The 24,459-nt window shown below is 35.7% G+C and overlaps 1 protein-coding gene across 2 annotated transcripts; it reads right to left on the bottom strand.

The window, feature by feature from the left end:
- Positions 1-67: 67 nt before the first annotated feature.
- On the bottom strand, positions 68-24,141 carry eva1ab (eva-1 homolog A, regulator of programmed cell death b). Of its 2 annotated transcripts, XM_079833149.1 has the most exons (4): positions 23,744-24,141; positions 9,071-9,115; positions 5,152-5,282; positions 68-2,066 (listed from the first exon to the last, which is right to left on the bottom strand). In XM_079833149.1, exons 3-4 carry the CDS (start codon positions 5,240-5,242, stop codon positions 1,696-1,698), a joined length of 462 nt encoding a protein of 153 aa, XP_079689275.1. In that variant the 5' UTR covers positions 5,243-5,282; positions 9,071-9,115; positions 23,744-24,141; the 3' UTR covers positions 68-1,695. The 2 variants fall into 2 exon arrangements, with proteins under 2 accessions (XP_079689275.1, XP_079689276.1); XM_079833150.1 differs by lacking the exon at positions 23,744-24,141 and having other exon boundaries at positions 222-2,066; positions 9,071-9,156.
- Positions 24,142-24,459: the final 318 nt, after the last annotated feature.

The raw sequence follows: 24,459 nt of genomic DNA, 5'->3' as shown, positions 1-24,459 counted from the left end.
CGGAAGGCGGTCTGGTTATTTATGTACCTTTTCTTTCTGTCCATATACTCATTCACATGTCCTAATAGGAATAAAAATCTTTCAACTTTATATTGGATTCTGTCATAACGCCTGCCTTCTCATCAGACAGCAGAGGGCAGTAATACATTCAGTAAGGCTTTGCACAAAGAGACATTCAGAATGTGGTTACAGAAGTATTGGCATTATGAACAAAAGGATTTAAAAGCTTCACTTTTTATTTTATGGAAAGATGTACTGACTGGATCCACAGACAAACTTTTGGCACATTACTCCTCCTTAAACGCATTCAAAACAACCGTGTTTTAAAAAGATGCAGATGCAAATTCCTCACAAATTAATTTTCTAATAAATCCATATATTTATATGAAATTAAAATATGTTTTGAAACACTTATACTGAAACAGTGTGGAATGAGACGGTGGAAGCATGTGAGCCTCTTGGTATTGAAATGCTGCATGTGTTGAACACCAAAGGGTGAAATAAGGATATAGGGACATATTTGATGACATATCTTACATTTCTGGACCATAGATGCTCAACTGTGCTCATGCACGGATGGATTTTAACTATTGCACCATGTTGAATATCCATACTATCCTGATTCCTGTGAAAAAATACAGTACAAATAGAAGTGATTGTCTTCCATGCATAATTAATACTTGTTGAAAAAGGCCAACACTGTAACAAGGAAAAGATTGTGTTAGATGTCTCTAAGTTCTCCAACTCGAGTACCTTTTTTTTTTTACAGCGAATTTGTCGAAAATTAAGGCACACACGTTTTGTCAGTTGACAAAATATCTCACTAACAAGAAGAAATCCTTCACAGAGGTCATGAAAACCCTGAGCTCCAAGACAAAGCTTTTGTATAATAAAAGTGTTTGTAACAGAAAGTCATTTTGCTTAAATAAAACATATTACACCAATCTAAAGGTTAAGATCTTAATCAAATGAAGTGTCTGAATTGTCCAATGTTCAGGTGACCAAACCTAATTTCAGACAAAATTCATTCCAATGAAAAATATTCCAATAACAATATTCCAAGGCAAGCATAGTCAAAGCTCAAGCATATTATTTTTCCTACACGTGTTTTATAATTCATGGTGGATTCTTCATTAAAACAAGTTTTCATTAAAGGTGCACTCAGTAATTGTCCCTCATTAAATGCTTCAACAAATGAATAGGATTAAGTCAACAGTCAAATTAGTAACTTTATATTTATATTTTTTTATATTTTATTACAATCCTCAAAGCAGCTCTTAATTCAGTGTATGCTGCTTGGATTTATTGTATTTGTGTTTAAATAATGATAATGCCTGTTTGATATTTTAAGAGTTTTAATATAGGTTAAAGGTTAAACCATAAATGGATAATTATTACCCATTGCTCCAAGTGGTGGAAATTTCTACATTGTCGTCAGTAACTAAAAACATTGCTTTTTCATCCACGCCACTAGGTGTCAGTATCATATAGCCTATATGGTCAGTATAAAATGACTAACGGCGCAACATAAACAAAAATTACACTGAGTGCACCTTTAAAAACACGAGTGCCAGTGCAGAAGAGATGTTCCTAGACAAGTGTCGTCTTCGCTCATGTCTCAGTCCCTTACTGTATCCTAAAAAAAAGTGTTATAGCTATTGTATTGTTCAATATTTCCTTAAATCTGCAAAGACTTCAATAGTAGCGGTTCAGGCTGCGTGTGCCTGGCATGTCTGGCTGTCCGTTCATCCATATCTCACGTATAATCCGCTCGCGTTCCTCCAATCGTTGTGCGCGCTCCAGCTCTTCGGCGGAGGTAAACACGTTACCGAGCGTCCGTTCAAAACGCCGGTGGCGGCGTGCTGACAGGTCGGAGGCATTGTCCCAGTCCGAATCGCTGTCGCTCGTGTCACTGGTGCTCTCCACAGTCTTTCCTGTTTTCCTAGGTGCTTGTTGCCTTTTGCAGTCAGTCCGACAGGAGATCTGCACCACTAATGCGATGAGAGTGAGAACCAGTCCCAAACACACTCCACACACAAAATACAGTGCCGCCCGTTCCGGGTGATCTGCAGGAAAGACAAGGTTGCATTCGTTAAGTGTAATTTAAAGTCAAAAATACATTTTAAAAAAATGCAGTTTACGCATCTTTTTCATTTTGAAAATTATTTTTTTAAAGCATAAAGTACAAAACTTTGACTGTGGTTCAACTGTCCTGATAATAGAGATAAATGCCATTTAAAAGATTAAACTCTTCAAAAGAGTTTGCATAATCTTTTATCATTACATACATTTTTAGTAATGTTACATACATTTATTTTGTTGAACTATTATGATGAACATTTAAAACATTTTTTCCCCCATCAAATCATGTGGTGCAACCCACAGAGCAACAAACATAAAAAACAGAAAATTATATAATAGACCCTCATGACTGTTCTTAAATCAATAAGTGTGTAATTTAACCTTTTTACTTGACAATAAAGGATACAATCTGATATACTGTCTCAAAAGTAATAAGTAATATGTAATGGATTTGTATTTTTGTTGTTTGTTTTTAGTTTTTCAGTAATTACAAATGCATTGGACTGCATTTCAACTTTTTTGTTGAAATGCGTTCTTTGGGCCTCGTTCTTGAAACTTTCGTAAATATATGAATGAATGAGGCATTTATATAGCGCTTTCATATGTACTACTGTACACCCAAAACGCTTTACAACTATGTCAGGGGTCTCTCCTCAACCACCACCAGTGTGCAGCATCCACTTTGATGATGCGATGGCAGCCACAGTACAACAGCGCCAGTGTGCTCTCCACACACCAGCTATTGGTGGAGGGGAGAGAGGGGGATAGAGCCAATTCAATGGATGGTGATTGTTAGGAGGCCATAATTGGTAAGGGCCAATGGAGGGAATTTGGCCAGGAAACCCACCCCTTCTCTTCCACGAGAATTGCCATGGGATTTTTAATGATCACAGAGAGTCAGGACCTCGGTTTAACGTCTCAACCGAAGGACGTTGCTTGTTACAGTATAGTGTGCCATACTGGGTGGCATTAGGACCCACACAGACCACAGGGTGACCGCCCCCTGCTGTCCTCACTAACACCTCTACCAGCACCAACCTGGTTTTCTCATGAGGTCTCCCATCCAGGTACAGCCCTGCTTAGAACTTCAGTGGGAAACCAGTCTTGGGCTACAGGGTGATATGGCTGCTTAGTCTCTTTGAGTAATTGGCGCGTAAAATGGACCTTTACGAAAACTCTCCTCCAGATTCACAACGCTTCGTATACCACGGATTCGGTAGTTAACGTGTGTATATTAATGAATTCCAAACATTTGTAAATAGGTAACGTGTGCACGCTCATTCATAATTAGCATAATCCCGCCCATGAGTTACAACTGCAAATGATGTGGCCAGGAACGCTGTGGAATCTTCTGGAATTCTTTCTCAGGTTTGGCTCGAGTATTTTGCATAAATGCTAAAGAGACTAATTGACCATATGTCTAGCAATAAATATTTATACAAAGCATTTTTTGCCAGCTGAAAAACGCCTGGTGCAGCTCTTTTGAAAACAGTGGTGCTTTGCAAGGGCAGCATTTTTTTTTTTTCAGCTGAGATACTTTGGTTGCTATGATACAGAATATCCATGGCAGTAATGTGTTACTAGTATTTCATTTTGAAGAATATTACTGAATATAAAAAATGCAGTAATAAAGCAATATTAAAGGGATAGTTCACCCAAAAATGAAAATTCTGTCATCATTTACTCACCCTCAAGTTGTTTAAAACCTGTATGCGTTTCTTTGTTCTGCTGAACACAAAAGAAGATATTTAGAAGAATGTTTGTAACCAAGAATTTTCATTTTTGGGTGAACTATCCCTTTAACTTCTCCATTATTGTTCTTCAGTCATGTACAAGTGGGACAATTAGTCGGTGTAGTTTTTGTCCCGCCTCTCCTCCACTGTGATTGGACGGCCTGGTAAAACGTGACAGTGACGAGCGCTGCCTATTACCCAACATTGAACAGTAAAAAAACAGGGCAAATCAACTCTTGAAATATTATTATGGTACATTGTGCTTCAAAATGCAATGTCATCAGTTGGCCTAAATTACGCTCAAATGTTTTATGCACAATTTACACGTGGTAGGGAGCAGGTGTTAACTTTTTCGTACCAACTAACATTTTGAAAATACATACATTTTCTTGAATCCGAACATTTACGTCAGAGCGGCTTTACGAACAATTTACACACAAATTCGTTCTGCTCATATTTCATAAATGAGGCCCACTGCCATTATGAAGCTTGGAAGCATCAGGATATGATATATATATATATATATATATATGATTGTATTGATCAGAAAGAAGAAAGTCATATACAGGATGGCTTGAGGGTGAGTAAATCATGGGCTAATTTTCATATTAAATTGAACTAATCCTTTAAAACATATTTTTTTTCTCTGGCTTATGCATAACTTGATTCTGGTGGTGTTTTGTTTTGTTTTCTCTCTTTTTTTATTTGTATTTCAAATTATTCTAAATAATAAGTCTTAATGCTTTCTATTGTAAAGTGATGTGTTATTTTATGTCTGTTGTGCAGCACTTTGGTCAGCAGTCATGGTGCTTAAACTTGATTATGGCAAAAATCACAACTATTTTGGTCAATATTGAGCGATTATTTAACACCATTACTCGCTTCCTTTTTGAAACATCATGCAGTAATTCAACTTGTATTTTATTAACAGTTGAACTTTAAATATAACTGAAAAACATATTTTTTTTATTTACAATAAAAATAACACATGTGTCATGACTATAAATTAGAATAGATTTAAATACTGGAGAACTATAAATTATTTATGTTATATTGCACTTCCTTAGTCCTTGATCTATACTTATTTTGGTATAATACATTTTTATAGAATTAATTATTTGCAGTTTTCAGTGAAAAGTACTAAACATTTATTCAATAATTATTTATTTTTTTTGGGAGGTGCAATCTTGCAATTATGCACACAATTATCTTGTGTTTATAATTGTTTGAAACTAAAATTGTAATTTGAAAATAAAATTCAATTAATTGCTCAGTTTTAGTACAGGGTATAGTAGGGATGTTAGGGTAGTAGTAGTGTACCAAACATATGTTTTACCTGCTATGAAGGAGTAAGCAGCCAGTGCATTGCTTACTAAAGCCATCTCCTCGGTAGTGGCTTGCCTTTCATTGAGGAAAGCTGTCACCATTTCATACACGGTCTCTCTATGGATCACTTATTTTGTGGTACTGAAAGAGAGAAAAAGCGAGGGAGAAGACCGCAAGTTAAAACCAGTCTGAAACCACCTTAATTTTTTTAAAATCCCTATAAAGAGAAGCGCTGAACCATAGCTTTAAATGATGTTGTTTTAAAGAGTGTAATTACATTGGGATTTCTCCCTACATTTAGGCTGTACCATAACCTCATGTGCAGAGAAAACTATTTTTACAGACAGGCTGGAAATTTCCAAACAGCAGAATCATTCTATATCTTACAGTGCAACCACAGACATTGTAACAATCTAAAATGTAATTTCTCCTCATCAAACTGTCACACAAGATCAGACAAAAAAGACATTTTGCTCCAACAAATACATTATTATTCACTGACAAAGTGATTGATGACTGCTGTTGAGACAATCATAATAGAAATTATAACCTTTCACAAAGAAAGAATTATATATAGATGCCATCCTATCCCTGACTGACATTCTCTTATTCTCTCTCCCTCTTGTAAAACCACTTCTAGGCATCGGGGAAATTTTACCCGTAAATTATTGCCTAATTGCCAGGACATATTGGCTGGTTTTTGTCTTTCATCCCGAAAAGAAGAAATAAAATGTAATGAAACAAAGGTGGTTGAGCACAACCAACACAGAATCAGTATTGGACAAAAAGCTGGGTTAGTCAAATGTTTTTCAGTAGTAATCTGGGCTGAAGGTAGACGGCACTCAGAGCCAGTCATTCACGTGGGTGTAATGGAATGTAGAGTCTCTGTCTCTCTCACTTAGAGGAAGACAGGCTGCTCTTTCAGCGCAAATGAGGAATTAGACTGTTAGCACTTTACACAGATATAGGTGCACGTTGGTGGTGTCATTTAAACATTTTTTATCTAGCATGATTTTATAAAAAAATAGTTTTAAAAACATCAAATGTCTGTATCCTTACAATAGTGATTTTTGCCCTGTCCTACCTCAGAGGTATTGACCTTCTTGTATCCATTTTAAACCATTACTTTTAGTATTTGCACGTTTTGAAGCCTTGTACATTTAAATATTTGAGCACAAAAAGATGCTACAGAGAACTCAATTCAGTACTCTTTGTTTGAGAAGTTTTGTGCACAAAACAGATCTGAAGCGTGACCAGAAAGTCGCGTCTCAGCCCATAAATACCAAATTGAGTCTTCTTTCATGTATTCATGCCCCTGAACAGACATTTTCACACAATATTTTCAAAATGCCCATATTGGTGAATATCCTCATAAACTTAGTTAGTTATTACATCACACAGAACGTGTTTTTGATGTTAAAATGTCAATTGGTGCTCACTGTTGTTGTGGAAACTATAGGTATCTTTTATAGTTATCGTTCTTTGTATGAACATGCCTTTACATTACAACGGTGTCATCAATTTTACTTAATATGGTAATATTCAAAAGTTGGGGGTCAGTAAGATTTGTTTATGTTTTTGAAAGAAGTCTCTCTATACTCACCCAGGGTTTATTTATTTAATCAAAAATACAGTATGAACAGTCATATTATGAAATATTATCACATTTTAAAATACATTTCTTTTTTTATGTAATTGTATTCCTGTAATGGCAAAGAAACATTTTCAGCATTTCCAGTCTTCCGTGTCACATGATCCTTCAGAAATCATTATATATGCTGATTTGAGAAACATTTCTTATTATAATCAATGTTGAAAACCGTTGTGCTCCTTAATATTTTTATGTAAACCGTAATCTTCGATAAATAGAATGTTCAGAAGAAAAGCATTTATTTCAAATATAAATATCTTCACTGTCACTTTTGGCGCGTCCTTTCTGAATAAAATTATTTCTTTTAAAACTAAAATCTTGACTCTAAACTGTATTTTTTTTTGTTGTCTATAATTTAATGTTGATGATTAGTAAAAAAATTACAAAAACACAAATCTGTTTTTAGACACACAATTCAGAATTCAGTAATATTGTCTACTATTACGCAAGAAAACAGCTTGTATAATTAGTAACCCTATTTTGTACCATTTACATGAAAAGTACCCAGCTCTTCTAAGCAAATTTAGCTGTTAATCTGTCTTTCTGTGCAGTCTGATGAGGCTCCTCGTTACTATCTTATAATTATGAATCTCTCCCAGGCTCTGCACCATAATTTGAATGTTTAAACAGTATTTTCAGGCGTAAATAGTCAAACACTATGTGAAGCCTCCATGCAAGACAATCACATAACCTTTTACAAAGTGCTACGTCTGTGATGCTTGTACTCTTTTGCAATAATTACAGCAACACGAATGAATTACTGTTGTTAATACTCTGATGCTCCAGTCTTACTTGATCTGCTGATAATGTTATTGTTTTGCAGCCACATGTTTGTGGTTCTTTTTACCTGTTTAGCGTTAATTTTGTACCCTATTTTTTAATTTAGTCTTAGTCTTGTGCCAAATGTCCTTGTTAGTTTTAGTCATATTTAGTCATTCACATATCTTTTTTTGTTAGTCAAGTTTTAGTGGACTAAAAGTCTCGTCATTTTATTCGTTTTAGTCAAAAGACAACTCAATATATTGTGTGGCAAAATAAGTTACATAAAATATATATAACCTACATAATGTATGTGCAATAACACCATAGCTAACTGGTTGATTTACAGCGTAGATGCCTAAAATCAGCATTAGCTTATGAGATGATGGGCACAAATATCGAATTCGATCTTGATTCAGTATGTATAACCTACTGTACATATAAGGAAAAATAAGTTTGCCTTTTTGCACTATTTTAAACTTGTTGGGGGTTAAATTATATTTGCTTGCATTCATTACTATTCACTATTACATTTCACAAATAAGTAAGCAGTTATGATCTGCAATACCTTTTTGAGCAACTAGACTACTACATGCATATTGATTAAATAGCTATACAGGCACCTAGTGGGTAATGGGATTACAAATGAAACTTATTATTTTTCCAGCCACAAAATGACTCTAATTTGCCTCTTTGCATTGGAATTCTCTATTTTAACCTTAATTATTACACTAATTGTAATAAAAATATTAGAAGAAAAATGTTTTAAGTGGTCATTAATGGACCATAATTATTGCACAATTAGTATTTAGTACCAAAAGATCTCCTCAAAATATTCAATAAATATTATTGAACTAAAATATAGGCTATTTATTTTAAAAATAGTTAAGGTGTATGGTCACATTTGACCACGTATGAGTGTGACCAATTAGTAAGGAATACCTGAGGGCTAAATACAAGAAAAACATTAACATTAATGTTAACAATGTTGCATCTCCACCACTCCCCATAATAAAATGATATTGTAAATGTGGTTGACGTAATAATCAATGCACTGCTGTACAAAAATTGCTGCAAACACCTGTATAGTAAAGCTGTTGTCTATCCGCTTAAGCCATTCAAATGTATTGACACAGCGCTAGAAGTATTGAGCGCTCCATGAACCACATGACAGTCTGGCAGCAACAGGAGTATGAGACCTGTAAGTTACTTGAGCAACAGCGCGAACTCATTAGGAATATTTTGAACAGCGTAATATTCTCTCATGATGAAAAAGTAGAGATGATTGTAAACGAAAATGAAGAGAGATTTTATCGTATTTTATGCAAAACATTTTAATCTCGTCTTTTTTCGTCAACAATAATGCATGGTAATCTAGTCAGCGTTTTTGGACATTGGTGCAGTATCGTCATCGTCTCGTCTTAGTCATGGAAAAAAAGGTCGTTGACGAACATATTTAGTCTCGTCTCGTCTGACGAAATTAACACTATAACACAGGATAGTCATTGGAGAGTCTTACCTTGAGTGTGTCGATACATAGTGGTCCATCTATGTGAAGGTCACACTGCAAAGAAAAGAGAACATAAGAAAGCAAGAAAAAATGAGAAAGAAACTTCAGTGTCCTCCCTTTAGCCCTTAAAAAACTGATGGACAAAGCAAAAGCAAAAAAATGAAGGGCTACTGTATGAGTCACAATGATCTATATAACAGAGCAGCCCCCTCAGTGCTACGATAAGACTTTCAGTGGAAAAACTTTTTGTCAGAGTTCATACATCACACAGAATCACTATGAGTCCTTTTCCTGTACACACATCCTCCATTTTACCACAGTGATTAGTCAGGACCAAAACCCTCCCTAACTAGACAGAAAAACCAAAAAACAATAATGTGTGTTGAAGTTGTTCGAGGTTCGCTTGGGACAGGCCAATTATCTTACTATTTGAAAGCCACAATGAGTAAAACAAAAAAATTCTGCTCACTGAATTTATGACATGAACTTTTAAGAATGAAACTTGGTCACAATGCTCATATCAGGATTTGGTCTGAGAGCAATATAGAGAGAGATGACATACAGTAGGTGGTGAATGACTAGTCTATGATCATATACCTAATTTTGCACAGTCTGACAAACAGATAAGACAACAGATAATGATTTTCAAACTATTTCTATGGTTGGAAAACAGTATATGACTAAATTGTTGTTCTTGTGGTATATAACGTTTCATGTTTTTGGAAACTTCACTGGATTTTTCCCATGCAGGACAAGTCTTTCCCACAGAAATCTCGTGGGCCGTAGCAGGTCATCATATTAAAATAGATCTAAATTGCTTAGCTTCTTCCAATATCAATACAAGGTTAAAAGAGGCCTGTAATTTTATCTTAACGTTTAAGGATGAATACATCAGCTTATTTAAATTAATTCAATAATAAAAATGTTTTTTTTATTTTTATGTACACAACATTTCATTAAAAAATATTAGACAAAATAATGAGATCACAAAAAACAATGTAATTCCATCATCCATCAAGGCAAAATACACAAACTACACATTGTCAGAAAGTATTACATTTATAAATAATAAATATATTCATAGACATATTAATTATACCCAAAAATTATAATTCTGTCATTAATTACTCACCCTCATGTATTTCACAACTCGTAAGACTTTTGTTCATCTTCAGAACACAAATTACGTTATTTTTAATAACATTTTAGTGATTTCTGTCCCCCAATTGACAGCTACTCAACTATTACTTTGACGCTTCAAAAAGTTCATAAAGAGATCATAAAACTAATCCATATAAATTGAGTAGTTTAGTCAAAATTTCCTGAAGAGACACAAATGCTTTATATGATGAACAGATTAAATTTAGGCTTTTATTCAAATAAATATTCATCAATGCACATATCAGTTATGCACTGAAAAAAAACAAGTAGGTTTACTTAATTTTTCTTTGGCAAGTTTTTGCGCGCATATTTTTTTTAATATATTTATGTCAGTAAAAGGTTGAGTAATTCCTACTTAGTTGAAGTTACCTTTGCAATACATTTTACTCAAAAAAATATAACATTGAATTACACCACACTTTTAAAGTTTATGCTTTACTTAGAAATATCTAAGTAAATAACACAATAAATATTGTGGAGACACCATATCTACATAATAGAAGTAACGCAGCTCCTGAACACAGTGACCTTCGTACTTGGTACACAATACACGGTGAGGGTAACATTTGGTGTATCGTTTTTGAGTATGAATGTGTCATTTTGAGTAGAAAATAAACTCCAAATGTCACGTAATGGCAAGTGGCTCAAGCTTGCTTGACGTGCGAGAACCAATGAGGTTCATTCTCATGTGTTACGCACAAGCGGCAATCTCCCCCAGTTTCTCTTGAAGCCAATACGGAAGTGACTTAAACTGCAATTCATCGACTGGCCGCTAGGGACAGGCTCCAGAAGGGAGCAGAATCTCATTGAGCCCCATGTTAAAATGCCCAGCTTTACAGCAGAAAAAAAAAACATGTTTACAGTCTGGTAAAAATTGTGGTTTTGGTCTATACAGCTAATTTTGCCCTTCATGACAACTGTGAGGGGGATGAATTTTTTTAGAACTCATTAGTTTAAATTATATTAAGCCTTAAAGTTCTGCATAATTAAGGGTGTGGTCACTTGAGTGACAGGTGGATTGCTGCTGCTATCACCACTAGCTGTTTGTCTGCTGTCTGTTAGCTCCACCCACTCCACCTGTTCGCTCATCTTTGCCCATTTTCAGTTATCTGGGAGTGACACACGGTGATGTGCTGCTAAGATGGAAACGGCCGCACTTTAGGCTTCAGAAACCTATGGGTGACGTCACGGACACTATGTCCATATTTTTTTACAGTCTATGGTTACGCAGCACTTTTGAGCTTCCTCAAGAGCCAATGAGGTTCATTCTCCTGTGTTATAGAGCACGTTTGAGCGTCCACAAGAACCAATGAGGTTTGTTCTCGTGTGTCAAACAGGTTCGGTTGAGCTTCTGTTAATGTTCGCTGATCAATGTTTATATGTGAATAAAAGACTAAATGAAATCTGTTCATCATGTTAAGTGATCTAGTCTCTTCAGAAAATGTGGACTAAATTGCTCAATTCATATGTATTCGTTTTACGATCTCTTGTCTCGTCAAAGTGGTAGTTGCATAGCTGTCAATGGAGAGTACAAAAGTGGATCAGATTTGAATAAAAATATCTTCATTTGGGTTCTGAAAAACGTGAGGGTGAGTAAATGATTTTCAGAATTTTTGGGTGAACTAATCCTTTAAATAAATAAGTTATGACTCAAATCTGTTATCTTAGTCTATCCTGTGACAAATTCAAAGAAAACAAAGTGTAAACATTTACATGAAGTCCTTCAAAAAGTTTAAACAGCATTTCATTTTATGAAAATATTAGACTAAATAATGACAGATGTCATTCCATCATTCTATAATAACAATGACATGCATTTAGTCTGTCCTACAAAGACAAAATGCAGGGGCTACACATTGTCAAATGTGTTGTTGTAATGCCTAAATACATTCATCATTTTGTCATTGGGCTCATCATATTCTTGAATGAATTATGCTTACTATGTTCCCTGGAATTGTCTATTACAAATACTATGAGAGACTTTTCAGCGTTGTCCTACAAATAGAACCACCATTATGCACCGCAATCAAGAGAGGAAAGCGGCAGCTCATTTTTGGCTGGACTTTATTGAAGCCAGCAGCCTGTAGTATTTGAAGGCCCGGACCAACGGAGCCTGGCTTTAATCAGACACCGAGCCAAACTAAGCCCAAATCTGAGCTTCAAAGCTGGCATGAACCAATACCCTTTCATTTGACTTCACAAATAGAAGTAAAGCAAACGAGTAACTCTAAAATTATGTTGTTCCTCATTGAATAAGTTAAGCAGCATGGCTGTTCTCCTGTTTCAAGTGCATAGTCACAAATACCAAATGTTTCCAGGATCTAATGTTTTTTAACAGGAATTCAAGCACCTGTTTCTCAACTATAATATGATATTTAAGTTGAAACAATAATGGGTGGACATCAGCTGTCATTAGTATTCACAGCCAGGGTTAAAATGAGTCAATGTCAGCTAGACCTCCCACAAGCATCCCAACCGGCCTGCTGCCTGGCATTGTTGACCAAGAAGGTCACTTGTAGCTGGTCAGTGGTCAGGCATTTTACTGCGCCATCCATGTAAGTTCCTCGAGAACAAACAAACAGGTGGAACGTTAAACAGGTGCATTTTGCAAGGTTTTTTTTTTTTGTTAAGACCATAATTTCCACTTAAAGGGACAGTTCACCCTCATTTATTCACCTTCATGTCATTGCAAAACTTTTTCTTCCTCGGAAGATATTTTGTAGAATGTGTACTATGTTTTTGTCCATGCAATGCAAGTCAATAGGTCCAAAAGACATTGGATCCCATCAAAATGTTCAAAAAATAAACGTCTGGAAAAAAAAATACAAATAAATTTTGCTATAAGATTATTCATTGTTTACAAAACCTGCTTAGCCCTGTGATAAATGTTGACTGCTAAAAGGAATGAGCTGCCTCCCTTTCCTACAAACATTTCTTGTAAGCGTCAAAATAAACTTAAACGGGCCACATCTTGTGAAAAAAAAAAAAAAAACCTTACATAAACTTTTTCATCAGAAGATTGGGATACAAACGCAAAGCCATTTAAGTCGCTAAATCTCAAAGGGAGCCTGATACTGTAAGTGGCTTTATAAAAATATGTCTTCTCACAGGGGTCTGTTAATCGTGAACTCATGAGATTTGGGCGGAGAAACAAAAGAGCAGAGGGAATTATTCAGACTTCATCATTGTTTTCATAGGAGAGAGATTAAACTAGTCATCACAGAAAAAGATTCATTGGGGAGTTTCAGATTTCTATTTTTAGAGGATTTGTTTAAAAATAGAGGACTACACACAGTTTTCCAGCAGCTGTTTCTGATCAGAAGGAATGGCAAAATGGAACTGGTCAAATAATAATATTCAGAGAAAGATAAAGAAAGATGCATGACAATACAGAGTATAAGATGGAGAGAGTGTAAAACAAAGGAATCCCTCAACTAGTCGTGTCTTTGTTATATAATCAAACCCCTCAAATATAAAAAGATTTAAATGAGTGTGCGCATTTGACCAGACATAGCAAACTGAATTCCCACCACTAATGACTGTTTTTTTTTTTTTTGTATCAGGCAATCTTTATCCCATCCAGAGTTGGTTGTAACCACAAACCACTCAATCTCCTTACACCTCATAAAGGAAGATTAGGAGAGATGGCATATATGAGTGCTCAAGATGTCTATGTCTGATCACATAATCCCACACGCATATTTGACGACTTCTAATAATTCATTTCACTTAATCCAACATGAGCCTGCATGGTTTATAGACTTAACTGAGTGCACATTTACAGAAACACTGTCATTAACAAAGAACAGAATGAGAAGTTTTTAAAAAAAATTAGTAACTGAGCTATAGTCTATCTTCTACACAAAGAACTTCATGTTCTATTATGAGTTGTATTGACTTGTAGTAAATGTTTAACAGGAAAACTTTGACTTTCAGCTACATTGCAAATTATGAATGGTATAACCTTAATTATACATAGAAAGTATTTATCGCTATCACATGGGAGATACTAGATTTTTGAACTGTAAAATTTGAAATAGTTTTTAATGATGTATGTATATTATTAGTGCTGGGGGGGAATTAATCATGATTAATCGCATCCAAAGTAAAAGTTTGTGTTTACACAATATATGTGTGTGTACTGTGTATAATTATAATGTATCTATAAATACACACACATGCATGCATATATTCAAGAAAATGTTTATATTTTTATTTAAAAAAATATGTATATATAAGAAATTATTTATACAGTATATATATGCATATATTTCTTAAATATATACATATGTGTGTGTATTTATATTTTTATATATATATATATATATATATATATATATATATATAATATACACTCACCTAAAGGATTATTAGGAACACCATACTAATACTCTGTTTGACCCCCTTTCGCCTTCAGAACTGCCTTAATTCTATGTGGTGCTGAAAGCATTCTTTAGAAATGTTGGCCCATATTGATAGGATAACATCTTGCAGTTGATGGAGATTTGTGGGATGCACATCCAGGGCATGAAGCTCCCGTTCCACCACATCCCAAAGATGCTCTATTGGGTTGAGATCTGGTGACTGTGGGGGCCATTTTAGTACAGTGAAACTCATTGTCATGTTCAAGAAACCAATTTGAAAAGATTCGAGCTTTGTGACATGGTGCATTATCCTGCTGGAAGTAGCCATCAGAGGATGGGTACACATGGTGGTCATAAAGGGATGGACATGGTCAGAAACAATGCTCAGGTAGGCCGTGGCATTTAAACGAGGCCCAATTGGCACTAAGGGGCCTAAAGTGTGCCAAGAAAACATCCCCCACACCATTACACCACCACCACCAGCCTGCACAGTGGTATCAAGGCATGATGGATCCATGTTCTCATTCTGTTTACGCCAAATTCTGACTCTACCATCTGAATGTCTCAACAGAAATCGAGACTCATCAGACCAGGCAACATTTTTCAAGTCTTCAACTGTCCAATTTTGGTGAGCTCGTGCAAATTGTAGCCTCTTTTTCCTATTTGTAGTGGAGATGAGTGGTACCCGGTGGGGTCTTCTGCTGTTGTAGCCCATCCGCCTCAAGGTTGTGCGTGTTGTGGCTTCACAAATGCTTTGCTGCATACCTCGGTTGTAACGAGTGGTTATTTCAGTCAAAGTTGCTCTTCTATCAGTTTGAATCAGTCAGCCCATTCTCCTCTGACCTCTAGCATCAACAAGGCATTTTTGCCCACAGGACTGCCGCATACTGGATGTTTTTCCCTTTTCACACCATTCTTTGTAAACCCTAGAAATGGTTGTGCGTGAAAATCCCAGTAACTGAGCAGATTGTGAAATACTCAGACCGGCCCGTCTGGCACCAACAACCATGCCACGCTCAAAATTGCTTAAATCACCTTTCTTTCCCATTCTGACATTCAGTTTGGAGTTCAGGAGATTGTCTTGACCAGGACCACACCCCTAAATGCAGTGAAGCAACTGCCATGTATTTGGTTGATTAGATAATTGCATTAATGAGAAATTGAACAGGTGTTCCTAATAATCCTTTAGGTGAGGGTATATATATAATAATTATACACAGTACAACACACATATATTATGTAAACACAAACTTTTAGAGAGAGAGAGAATATATATATGAATATATATTGCATATTTATATATTATTGCATATTTATATATATATATATTATATATAAATATATTACAAGGGAGTAACTAGTTAATTAATAGAAACTTCATATTTTTGGCATACAAATTTTAAATGTACATTTATCATTGAATTCCCTGTGATATTTTATGGCTTATGGGAGGGACATTGTCATCTGCAGATGCGGACAGTATTGAAGTATTTTTACTTTCCAAGTAATTTTATTTTTCCAGTATATATACTTTATCAGTGTTCTTCTTTGAAAAACTTTTATTTCACAACATTCCGAAACATAATATTGTAATTTTTGCTGCACTACGTTTCATATTGAATATAATTTAATACTTAATTTCATTAAAAATTTAGTACTTTCTTACGTTTATTCAAGTAAAATTATTTCAAAGTTTTACTATACAAATAAGAAAGTATAATTTTTTTTATGTAATTAAGTATTAAAGGTAAAAAAATTAATATGATAAAATAAAATAATTTATGAAATGTAGCGCAGTAAAAAGTACAACATTATGCTTTGGAATGTAGTGAAGTAAAAGTTTTCCAAATAAAAACTGTGATACTTGAAATATGCACTTGAGTAGAAACTAAAAATACTTCACTACTGTCCGCCTCTGGTCATTTGAGCATAAATTAGAAGGAAAAAGTGGATACGCCTGTGAGTCATCAGTATTTTAGTCCCTTTTGGAATGAGGCTTATTTACATATTTATTTACGTTAAAGACTTTTACATTTTAAATGTGTATACATTTGTTAACATTTAGGAGTCGGCTACACCGGCTTATCCAAAGTAAAAACCCACAGACTACAAGTAACTCAATTTAAATTTCACAGGGTCTTACAGATATTATCTTGAAAAACTGAACTGAAAAATACCAGAACCCAAAACAGAATTAAATCTGCATCACTGAGTATTTCATGTTAGAGCCTGAGATCCTAAATACAGCCGTGATTTATTTCACTCTCATTTGCCTGCACCACACCGCTTCACCCTAATTATAATCACAAAACATGACTTTGGGCAGATTCATTTGCCAACCTTAATGCTACACTTCCTCTCTGCCTTTTTTTCTTTCTCCCTTGCTTTTTTCTTCTCTAATATTAGGTTTCAGAATGCAGAGCCAGTCTCGGCTCTCTCCAACTCAGTGAGAGTTAGCTCAGTGAAGCAGAACAGTGGAGCTGGAGGACCTAAATGTACTTAACCCCACACAGATGGGAAACTAAAGCTTTCCATACCTCAGCTGCCTCAACAAGACGAGAGACTACTATTATTTAACGTCACTATAGCCGTTTTCTTTCCAGAAATATTTTTATAATGCCACATTTTACTGTTTATTGTCATGATGAGAGATTTACTTAGATGAGAAACAGAGGGCTGTTGAAAGATGTTGCCCTTTTGTACTGATTTAGCACCAGTTTCTTTGACCCTTAACCACCATGAGAGAAAAGAGACAGTCTTGGATGCTTTGGAGAACCATGTTTAACATGCTGCTGGTTTTTGCTGTAACAGCAAGAAAACGTGATGACATTATTTAGGGCTGGCTTCTTGGAAACAGAATGAAGCTTTCGCCTAAAGAGACTTTTTTAGTAGAATTACCTTTTTTTAAGTACTTTAGTGGAGAACTACGTTCAAACCAGCCCCAAGGGATGTCAGTGTTTGTGCTCTGTGTTTGTACAGCTCTGTGGACATTAAAAATAAAGATGCCAAAATAGGGTTTTCATAGCGATGCCAAGAACAACCATTTTGGGTTCTCCAAAGAGCCTTCCTGCTAACGGTTCTTAAAAGATCAGTTTTTATCTTAACCCTCTGGTGTTCTTCATTTATGGGTCACACTCAAGACCTTCGGGTCAAAAATGACCCGGAGGGCGGGATTAAGACAAAAAAGATTTGAGTAAAATCAATGAAATATATTTTTGTTCAATAATATTTTTTTTCTTTTTGGGTGTTTTGAGATAATTTTATGATTTATAATTAATAGTTATGCAATAATTATGACCCATTTTTTCCCATTGAATATAATAAATATTCTAAGTGGTCGTAAAAAAAGTCACACTCAGGACCTTCAAATAGTCACACTCTCAGGACCTTCGGGTCAAAAATGACCCCCATAGGAAATTAATGGGAAATTGGCAAAAATATGAAAATACAGAGTTTTTTTGTACACAAATCTACACAAGTCTACAAATCAGCCAGGATGCAGAAAAAAAGTACTCAACAGTGAAGGGGGGAATCTCTAAAACATCCTGAGTGCAAAACAGACAAAAAAAACTCAAATACACACACACACACACACACACACTTATACACACAAAACACACGCACACACAAATTAACGCGTGCCATTCCAAAAGCGAATTGTGTTTTTGTGTGTGTGTGTGTATGTGAGTTTTATTGTCTGTTTTGCACTCTTGATGTTTTAGAGAATCACCCCTTCACTGTTGAGTCCTTTTTTTCTGCATCCTGGCTGATTTGTAGATTGTATGCACAAAAAAACTATTTTTGCCAATTTCCCATTAATTTCCTATGGGGGTCATTTTTGACCCGGAGGTCCTGAGCAGTGTTAATTTTGACAGAAAATTTTGATTTAGTTTTAGTAATAGTCTTTTGACTAAAATGCCATTTAGTTTTAGTCATATTTTAGTCACCTGAATTATTTTTAGTTTTAGTCTAGTTTTAGTAATAAATTAAGCATTTAAGCCTTACATAACCGACTGTCACTTGAACTGACATTTTGACATCATTTTGTTTTTGACATTAAAAATACACGAAAGAGCTCAATTCACTTTTTTGTTTGTTTTTTACAGCTATATAGTTTTTAGAACTTTGTATTTCTGTTTTAGTTAGTAGGCCATATCAGGTTTGTTTATTTATTTATTTTTATTTAATTTATTTAATTTCAAGTAATGAAGATTTTTTTAATGGTTTTAGTTAACTATTATAACTCAGATACTTTATTGAATATGTGTCAAATACTGTTCTTTCCTCCTGAATATGAATGAAATGGGAATTAAATTAAATACAGTTTATTGTGTAGCCAAAAACGAATATATAATGCGTGACTTGTAATGATAAACAAGCTCGAAATACACCGGTACTCTTATTTTGAAATGTCTACACCTCTGTTGCAGTTGCTGGAGCTCATTCAAGTTCAGATGAGGAGATCAAATATGCGTTGTTACAACCGTCTTAAACATATGACTAAATAAACATCGTAAAGTAAACACTGTCATTTTTCATCAGCATTAGTTCATAAACAATTGCCTGGCATAAATGTGCGCTATTCATTGTTTGTGAGCCGCTCTGGAGCGCTGGTGAGCCTGTAGTGCGCGCAACAGCGCCGTGTTCAGTTCAAATCAAATTTGCGCATCTGTTACACAGGACATCAGTTCTGACTGGATCTCTTCCCTAATCGTCCCTCCCTAATATTTTCGTCTCGTTTTTATTTGTTGACGAAAAGTTTTCGTCATAGTTTTAGTCATCGAACTCTAGTTTTTATTTAGTTATCGTCTCGTTTTCGTCAGTGAAAAAAGGTTATTAAATTAACACTGGTCCTGAGTGTGACTATTTTTTTTACCACCACTTAGACTTTGCAAATCATGTCCCCAATTTGTTTGGGTGTTCATATACCAAGTACCAATAAAGTCACCAAGTTGCGGACCATTCCGATGAAACTACGATTTTTAACATTTAAAAAATTCAGGTCAGAAATGACCGAAGAACCCCAGAGGGTTAATAGTGGGAAAAGGTTCTTTGGATTATTAAAATGTTCTTCACACTAAGAGCCTTTTGTGCAATGGAAATGTTCCATTGATGTTAAAGGCTCTTGATGGAACCATCAAAACCAATAAGTAATTGGCACAGCATTCCCAGTTGAATCCTGAACATTTCTTTAAATTTGGGGTCATGGGTAATTATTCTTGGAATGCTCAACCTCCATATGGGCATAAAATTTGTACAGCCGTAGTTCAGGCAGAAACACATATCCTTGAGCCATACTGTACTCAATTTTAAAACAGTGATGATTGCCTTAAAAAAAGATGAATCCTCACACTGAAGTATTATTGGATACCTTGTAAAGTTTGTGCTATCCCACTGTCCTTCACAAAGGTCCTGTCTCTAAGAACAAAGACCTAGCTTTACCACGTAAGCAAGCCAGAGGCCAGATTATGCTCTTACTGACAGATCACACTGACGCGCATGGAAGCTCATGCACACACATTCAGAGCAGACCCCACAGGATAAACAAACAAACATTCAGCCAGGCATCTTGCCATTCGTAACTAACATGGTACACAGTATCTTCTTTGATCAGGTATCTGAGAGGCCCATTTGACTATTTTGAAGAACACTTGATAATTTATTTCATTTTCATTTCTGTCTCACAAACCATCATACACTACACATTGTTGGGCTGTGTTAGTTGCGTCCAGAAAATATTGATAAACCTTTAAGAGAATCCCAACTAATCAAAACAGCTGACCGAAGTCACTTGCTACACCTGGCGTAAAATAATCTCAGGACTCAGGAAAAAAAGGAAGCCATTGTGGAATGGCAATGGTTACATGCTTACAACAGCTGAAACACTGCCTGCTCAGTTGATCCGCTAAAGGGGACGTACACCTGGCTCAGAATTAAACGGTTAGCTACTCCATAATTATAGGCCAAAGAGTCAGCTCTATTAACATCAGACATTAACTGGTCTGCAGTATAATAGATTATTTGAGAAAGACAGAAACTGTCTGTGTAGACAGATGCTAAGTATTACCATATTTTTGCTTCTAATGCAGATTAGACTTTCTGGCTGCCACAGAACTGTTAAAAGTATTTTGGGTCTTATTATGCTGAACTTGTTTACCACACAAGCTCATGAAAGGCATATTAAGGTTTCAAGGCATAGTTAATCCGAAAATGAAAACTCTTTCATTATTTACACTTATGTCATTCCAAACTTGTATAAATGTCTTTTTTTCCATGGAATACAGAGACATTTTGAACAATGTAACTGTCAAATGGCTTCAGAACACGTGTAGGGTACGTGCACTGACTCGTATGTTTACTCCAAACTCAAGTCTCACGTGGTATCGCATTGTCAAAAGATGTCCACAATCTGTATGCATCACTTTGTCATGCATCGAGTAGCTAACAGTAAACGGATGCTCTGTTCTATTTGTGAGGTACTCCCTGTGCTTGTACCAATTCCGACAACAGGACAAATGGATTTGGAATGTTTGCTGTAATGCGTCCAGTGTTGTTGTTTTGTGGTGTACCAGTTAGTTACTCTAGTCCTTTCGTGTCGAATGAATGTTTTGAATGATGTATAACACTTATCTCTATGACCAAAATCAACTCAATCTTTCGCACTGATAAGAAAAAAAGCGAGGTGGTTGTGGCGGTAACATTTAAAAATGCAAAGACAAGATGCAGGACTGTGGACTTTTGCACCATGCAAAAAAGAATGGAAAATGTGTTCTGTTTATATGGCTCCTTATTGCCATAGACATAGAGTACGACTTTAAATTTGAAAATGGTAAATTTTGCAGTTTTGTGGCAGGCTTGTTTTAAAATGACATAAACCCCAAAACAGACAACACAACGGCCCATTGTTTTTATTCTGTTTCCTTGCATTTTTCTATTTAACCATAGCCACTTGTTCTCTTTTTAATTGTTTAACTGCACCCCATTGGCAGTACTGATATATGCTGAATCATGATAGGCTGGCCAAAGTGCTGTACAAAACACATATCTCATACAAAACGTAGGCAGATCCCGGAGTATAATGGCACAGGGGCTCATAAAATACCACATGCTCCCTGCCAGGGTCCTGTGTATTTTTGAGCCTGATTCATACTGACAGAAGGCTTTTTTCCACTTTGTGGAATTACATTATAATGGTGCATGGTGACTTCAACCAGCCAACCCAACAGGGAAAAGATTAGAAGTTCGGAGAACAACTGTTGAAAAAAACATGAAAAGGGGAGCATAATGAACAACAGCAGACTCATTAAAAGATTTCAGGAAATATGTAAATACATGTGCTGATGATAAAATGTTATTCATTGTGACGTACTACTTTTCAAGTGTGGGAATGATATATTTTATAGTCATTTTATGGTCATTTTTGTCCTTCGTGGATCTTGACAACCGCAAGTTGGTGTATGCTTTCAATGAATGGAAAAGAGCAACGAGAACATTCTTCTAAATATCTTATTTTGTGTTTCTACAGAAGAAAGACAGTCATACAGGTTTGAAACAACATGGCCATTCAGTTTGAAGTCTCTGGCCACTACACTTACTTCAACTCAGACCTGCTTGAATCCTGTGTGTTCAGCCTGTCTCACTAAACAATGCCGCCCAGTGTGTGTTCAGGGCCACTGGCCCCACCGTTACTGCTCTAGGAGCGGGAACCGGGACAGGAGCTGACACAAAGCAGCTGTCTGAGACCACTAGAGATGCAGGAAGTCCTGCCAACATCTGGTCCCTCTATTAAAGAACCAGAGCAGGCGACAACAGACTCTAAAAGTGAGACAGACTCTAAAGGTAAGTGAAAGTATTGTTTCTAGTCATGAGGTCTATGGCCACAAGGATATCACACTCTGACAATTGGCTAGGTAGCTATTAGCTGATAGTTCAATTATGGTCTAGACATTGAGGTCTTTGTGTATTTGAGGGTTGACGCATAAAATAAGAGGAATGACTAGAGGACACTTCCTCCTCACTGACTCCGATAGCCAGCACAGTGAAACGCCTGTTAGTGATGCCATTAGATAAGAATATAATGCCAAGCAACCTGATTGAGGCATATTGAGCATTGAGCAAACGTAGTAACAAAAAGCGTCAATATTTTACAGTTAGGTTCAGTATGTTAAGTTTAGTTACTGCATTAGCTTACATGAAATTACAATACCTTTACAGTGTTTAATATACTAATACATTTTTAACATTTTAAGTTGTGTAAATGAACATTCGTAAATATATTATGAACAATCATGAATTACAGTGATCAATATTTTATTTGTACATTAACCTAGATTAATAAGTGATGTAACATTTTTCGTTTATTGTTAATGCATGATACCTAATGCATTAACTAATGGTAACAAACTGAACCTTATTGTTAACTTGCTTTAATTACATAAGTAATTCTACAAATTGTCAACCAGCCATAATCAATATTTAGGTTTAGTTTCAGGGCTCAGTGGGTGTCTGGTTGTGTTTGAGGGATGATGTTTTGACCCTGTTTGGCCCTCCTAAGCAGGGAAAGACATCAATCTAATGTGAAGTGTTAAAGGAAATCCTGTGAGCGTGCTGTTGTTCAAACACAGTCCAGAACCCCTGAGAGTCATTCAACAGCTTTTATTTAACCCAGAGAGCAAAGGTGTTCCCTTTTTTTGTGTGTGAATAAACTAGTTGGATAGTCAGTCATTTCAATTGCATTGGCGTGTCGTGTTATCTTCCTTAAATGATGCTATAGTGAGCGCTGAACCACATTATGGAAGCCTTCATTCAGCAGAAAAAAGGATATATAATCATATCTGTATATATGGCCGTAGACAGGAGAAATGCAGTCATCTATTTATATATTCTTGTAAGTTATAGTCAATACCTAGTTGAAATTTCACTTGTAAAACATTAAATAAAAACATTAAAGTGACCTATAAAGAAGCCCATATTATATTATCTCACAATAAAAAAACATTGATTTAGTATAATTAAATTGTGTGTGTGTGTGTGTGTATATATATATATATATATATATATATATATATATATATATAATGTCGTTTTAATACACTTATATTAAATGTTAATATATTGAATACAATTTTAATCATCATACAGTTTCACTCAAACTCACCCATTGTATTCCGTCCATGCACACATCTGAGCTGAAGCCCTAAAAGACTGTTTCATTTGAGTATTCCACTGTGCATGAGTGAGCTTTCTGTATAAATGTATAAATGAGAATCCATACAAGTCCAAAAGATCTCAAAGAAGGTAACAAAAAGTGGGAAGGTAAACTCTCCTAGAGAAGTCTGTTTGCCTATTCAAAACAATTCGAAAAATTCACTGGAGGCAAAAGGTGTTCATAGCGCCGAGTGCAGATGCATACTAGGGCTGTGTTTCTCTTTATAACCCATGTCAGGAGGACGCTGAGCCCTAGAAGCTGGAATGTGACACGGAGAAGGCAGGAGGCAGAAATATTCACCACACTGACGGACACAGACGAGTCAGAATGAAACTCTGGAGAGCAGTGAGTACGAAAGAAAGGGAAAGAGGGAGGTCTGGAAGACTGAGTGTGTGGAGTGAGAGAGAGAGAGAGAGAGGGGGGGGGGGTCTGGAAAAGAAGGAGAAGGAGGGGGATGGTTGGACGACTAGTAGAGAACACGACATGACATGGGAATTTCATTCAGCCTGGACTTGGAATTTGCCTGTTAACTTTTGCTGGGAATTCTGCTGTGAGGCTCTCTGGGGAAAAAAAAATTAAATTGCACATGTGTGTGCATGCAAAATCCATGTTCATTAAAATGTATGATCATCAAACAACCATGAAAAATATACCATGGTCAGATA

This window comes from Gobio gobio, assembly GCF_949357685.1.
Source record: "Gobio gobio genome assembly, chromosome: 13".
NCBI lineage: Eukaryota > Metazoa > Chordata > Actinopteri > Cypriniformes > Gobionidae > Gobio > Gobio gobio.
Note: the sequence above shows the minus strand (reverse complement) of the source record. Positions and strands in the feature narration are given on the sequence as shown.

What these genes read in the sequence shown, in the direction of transcription:
- eva1ab (XM_079833149.1), bottom strand. Translation starts at nt 5,242, where the DNA reads ATGGTGACAGCTTTCCTCAATGAAAGGCAAGCCACTACCGAGGAGATG. An exon ending in TGCTTACTCCTTCATAGCAG is followed by an intron (nt 2,067 to 5,151) that starts GTAAAACATATG and finishes TCTTTCCTGCAG; the next exon opens with ATCACCCGGAACGGGCGGCA.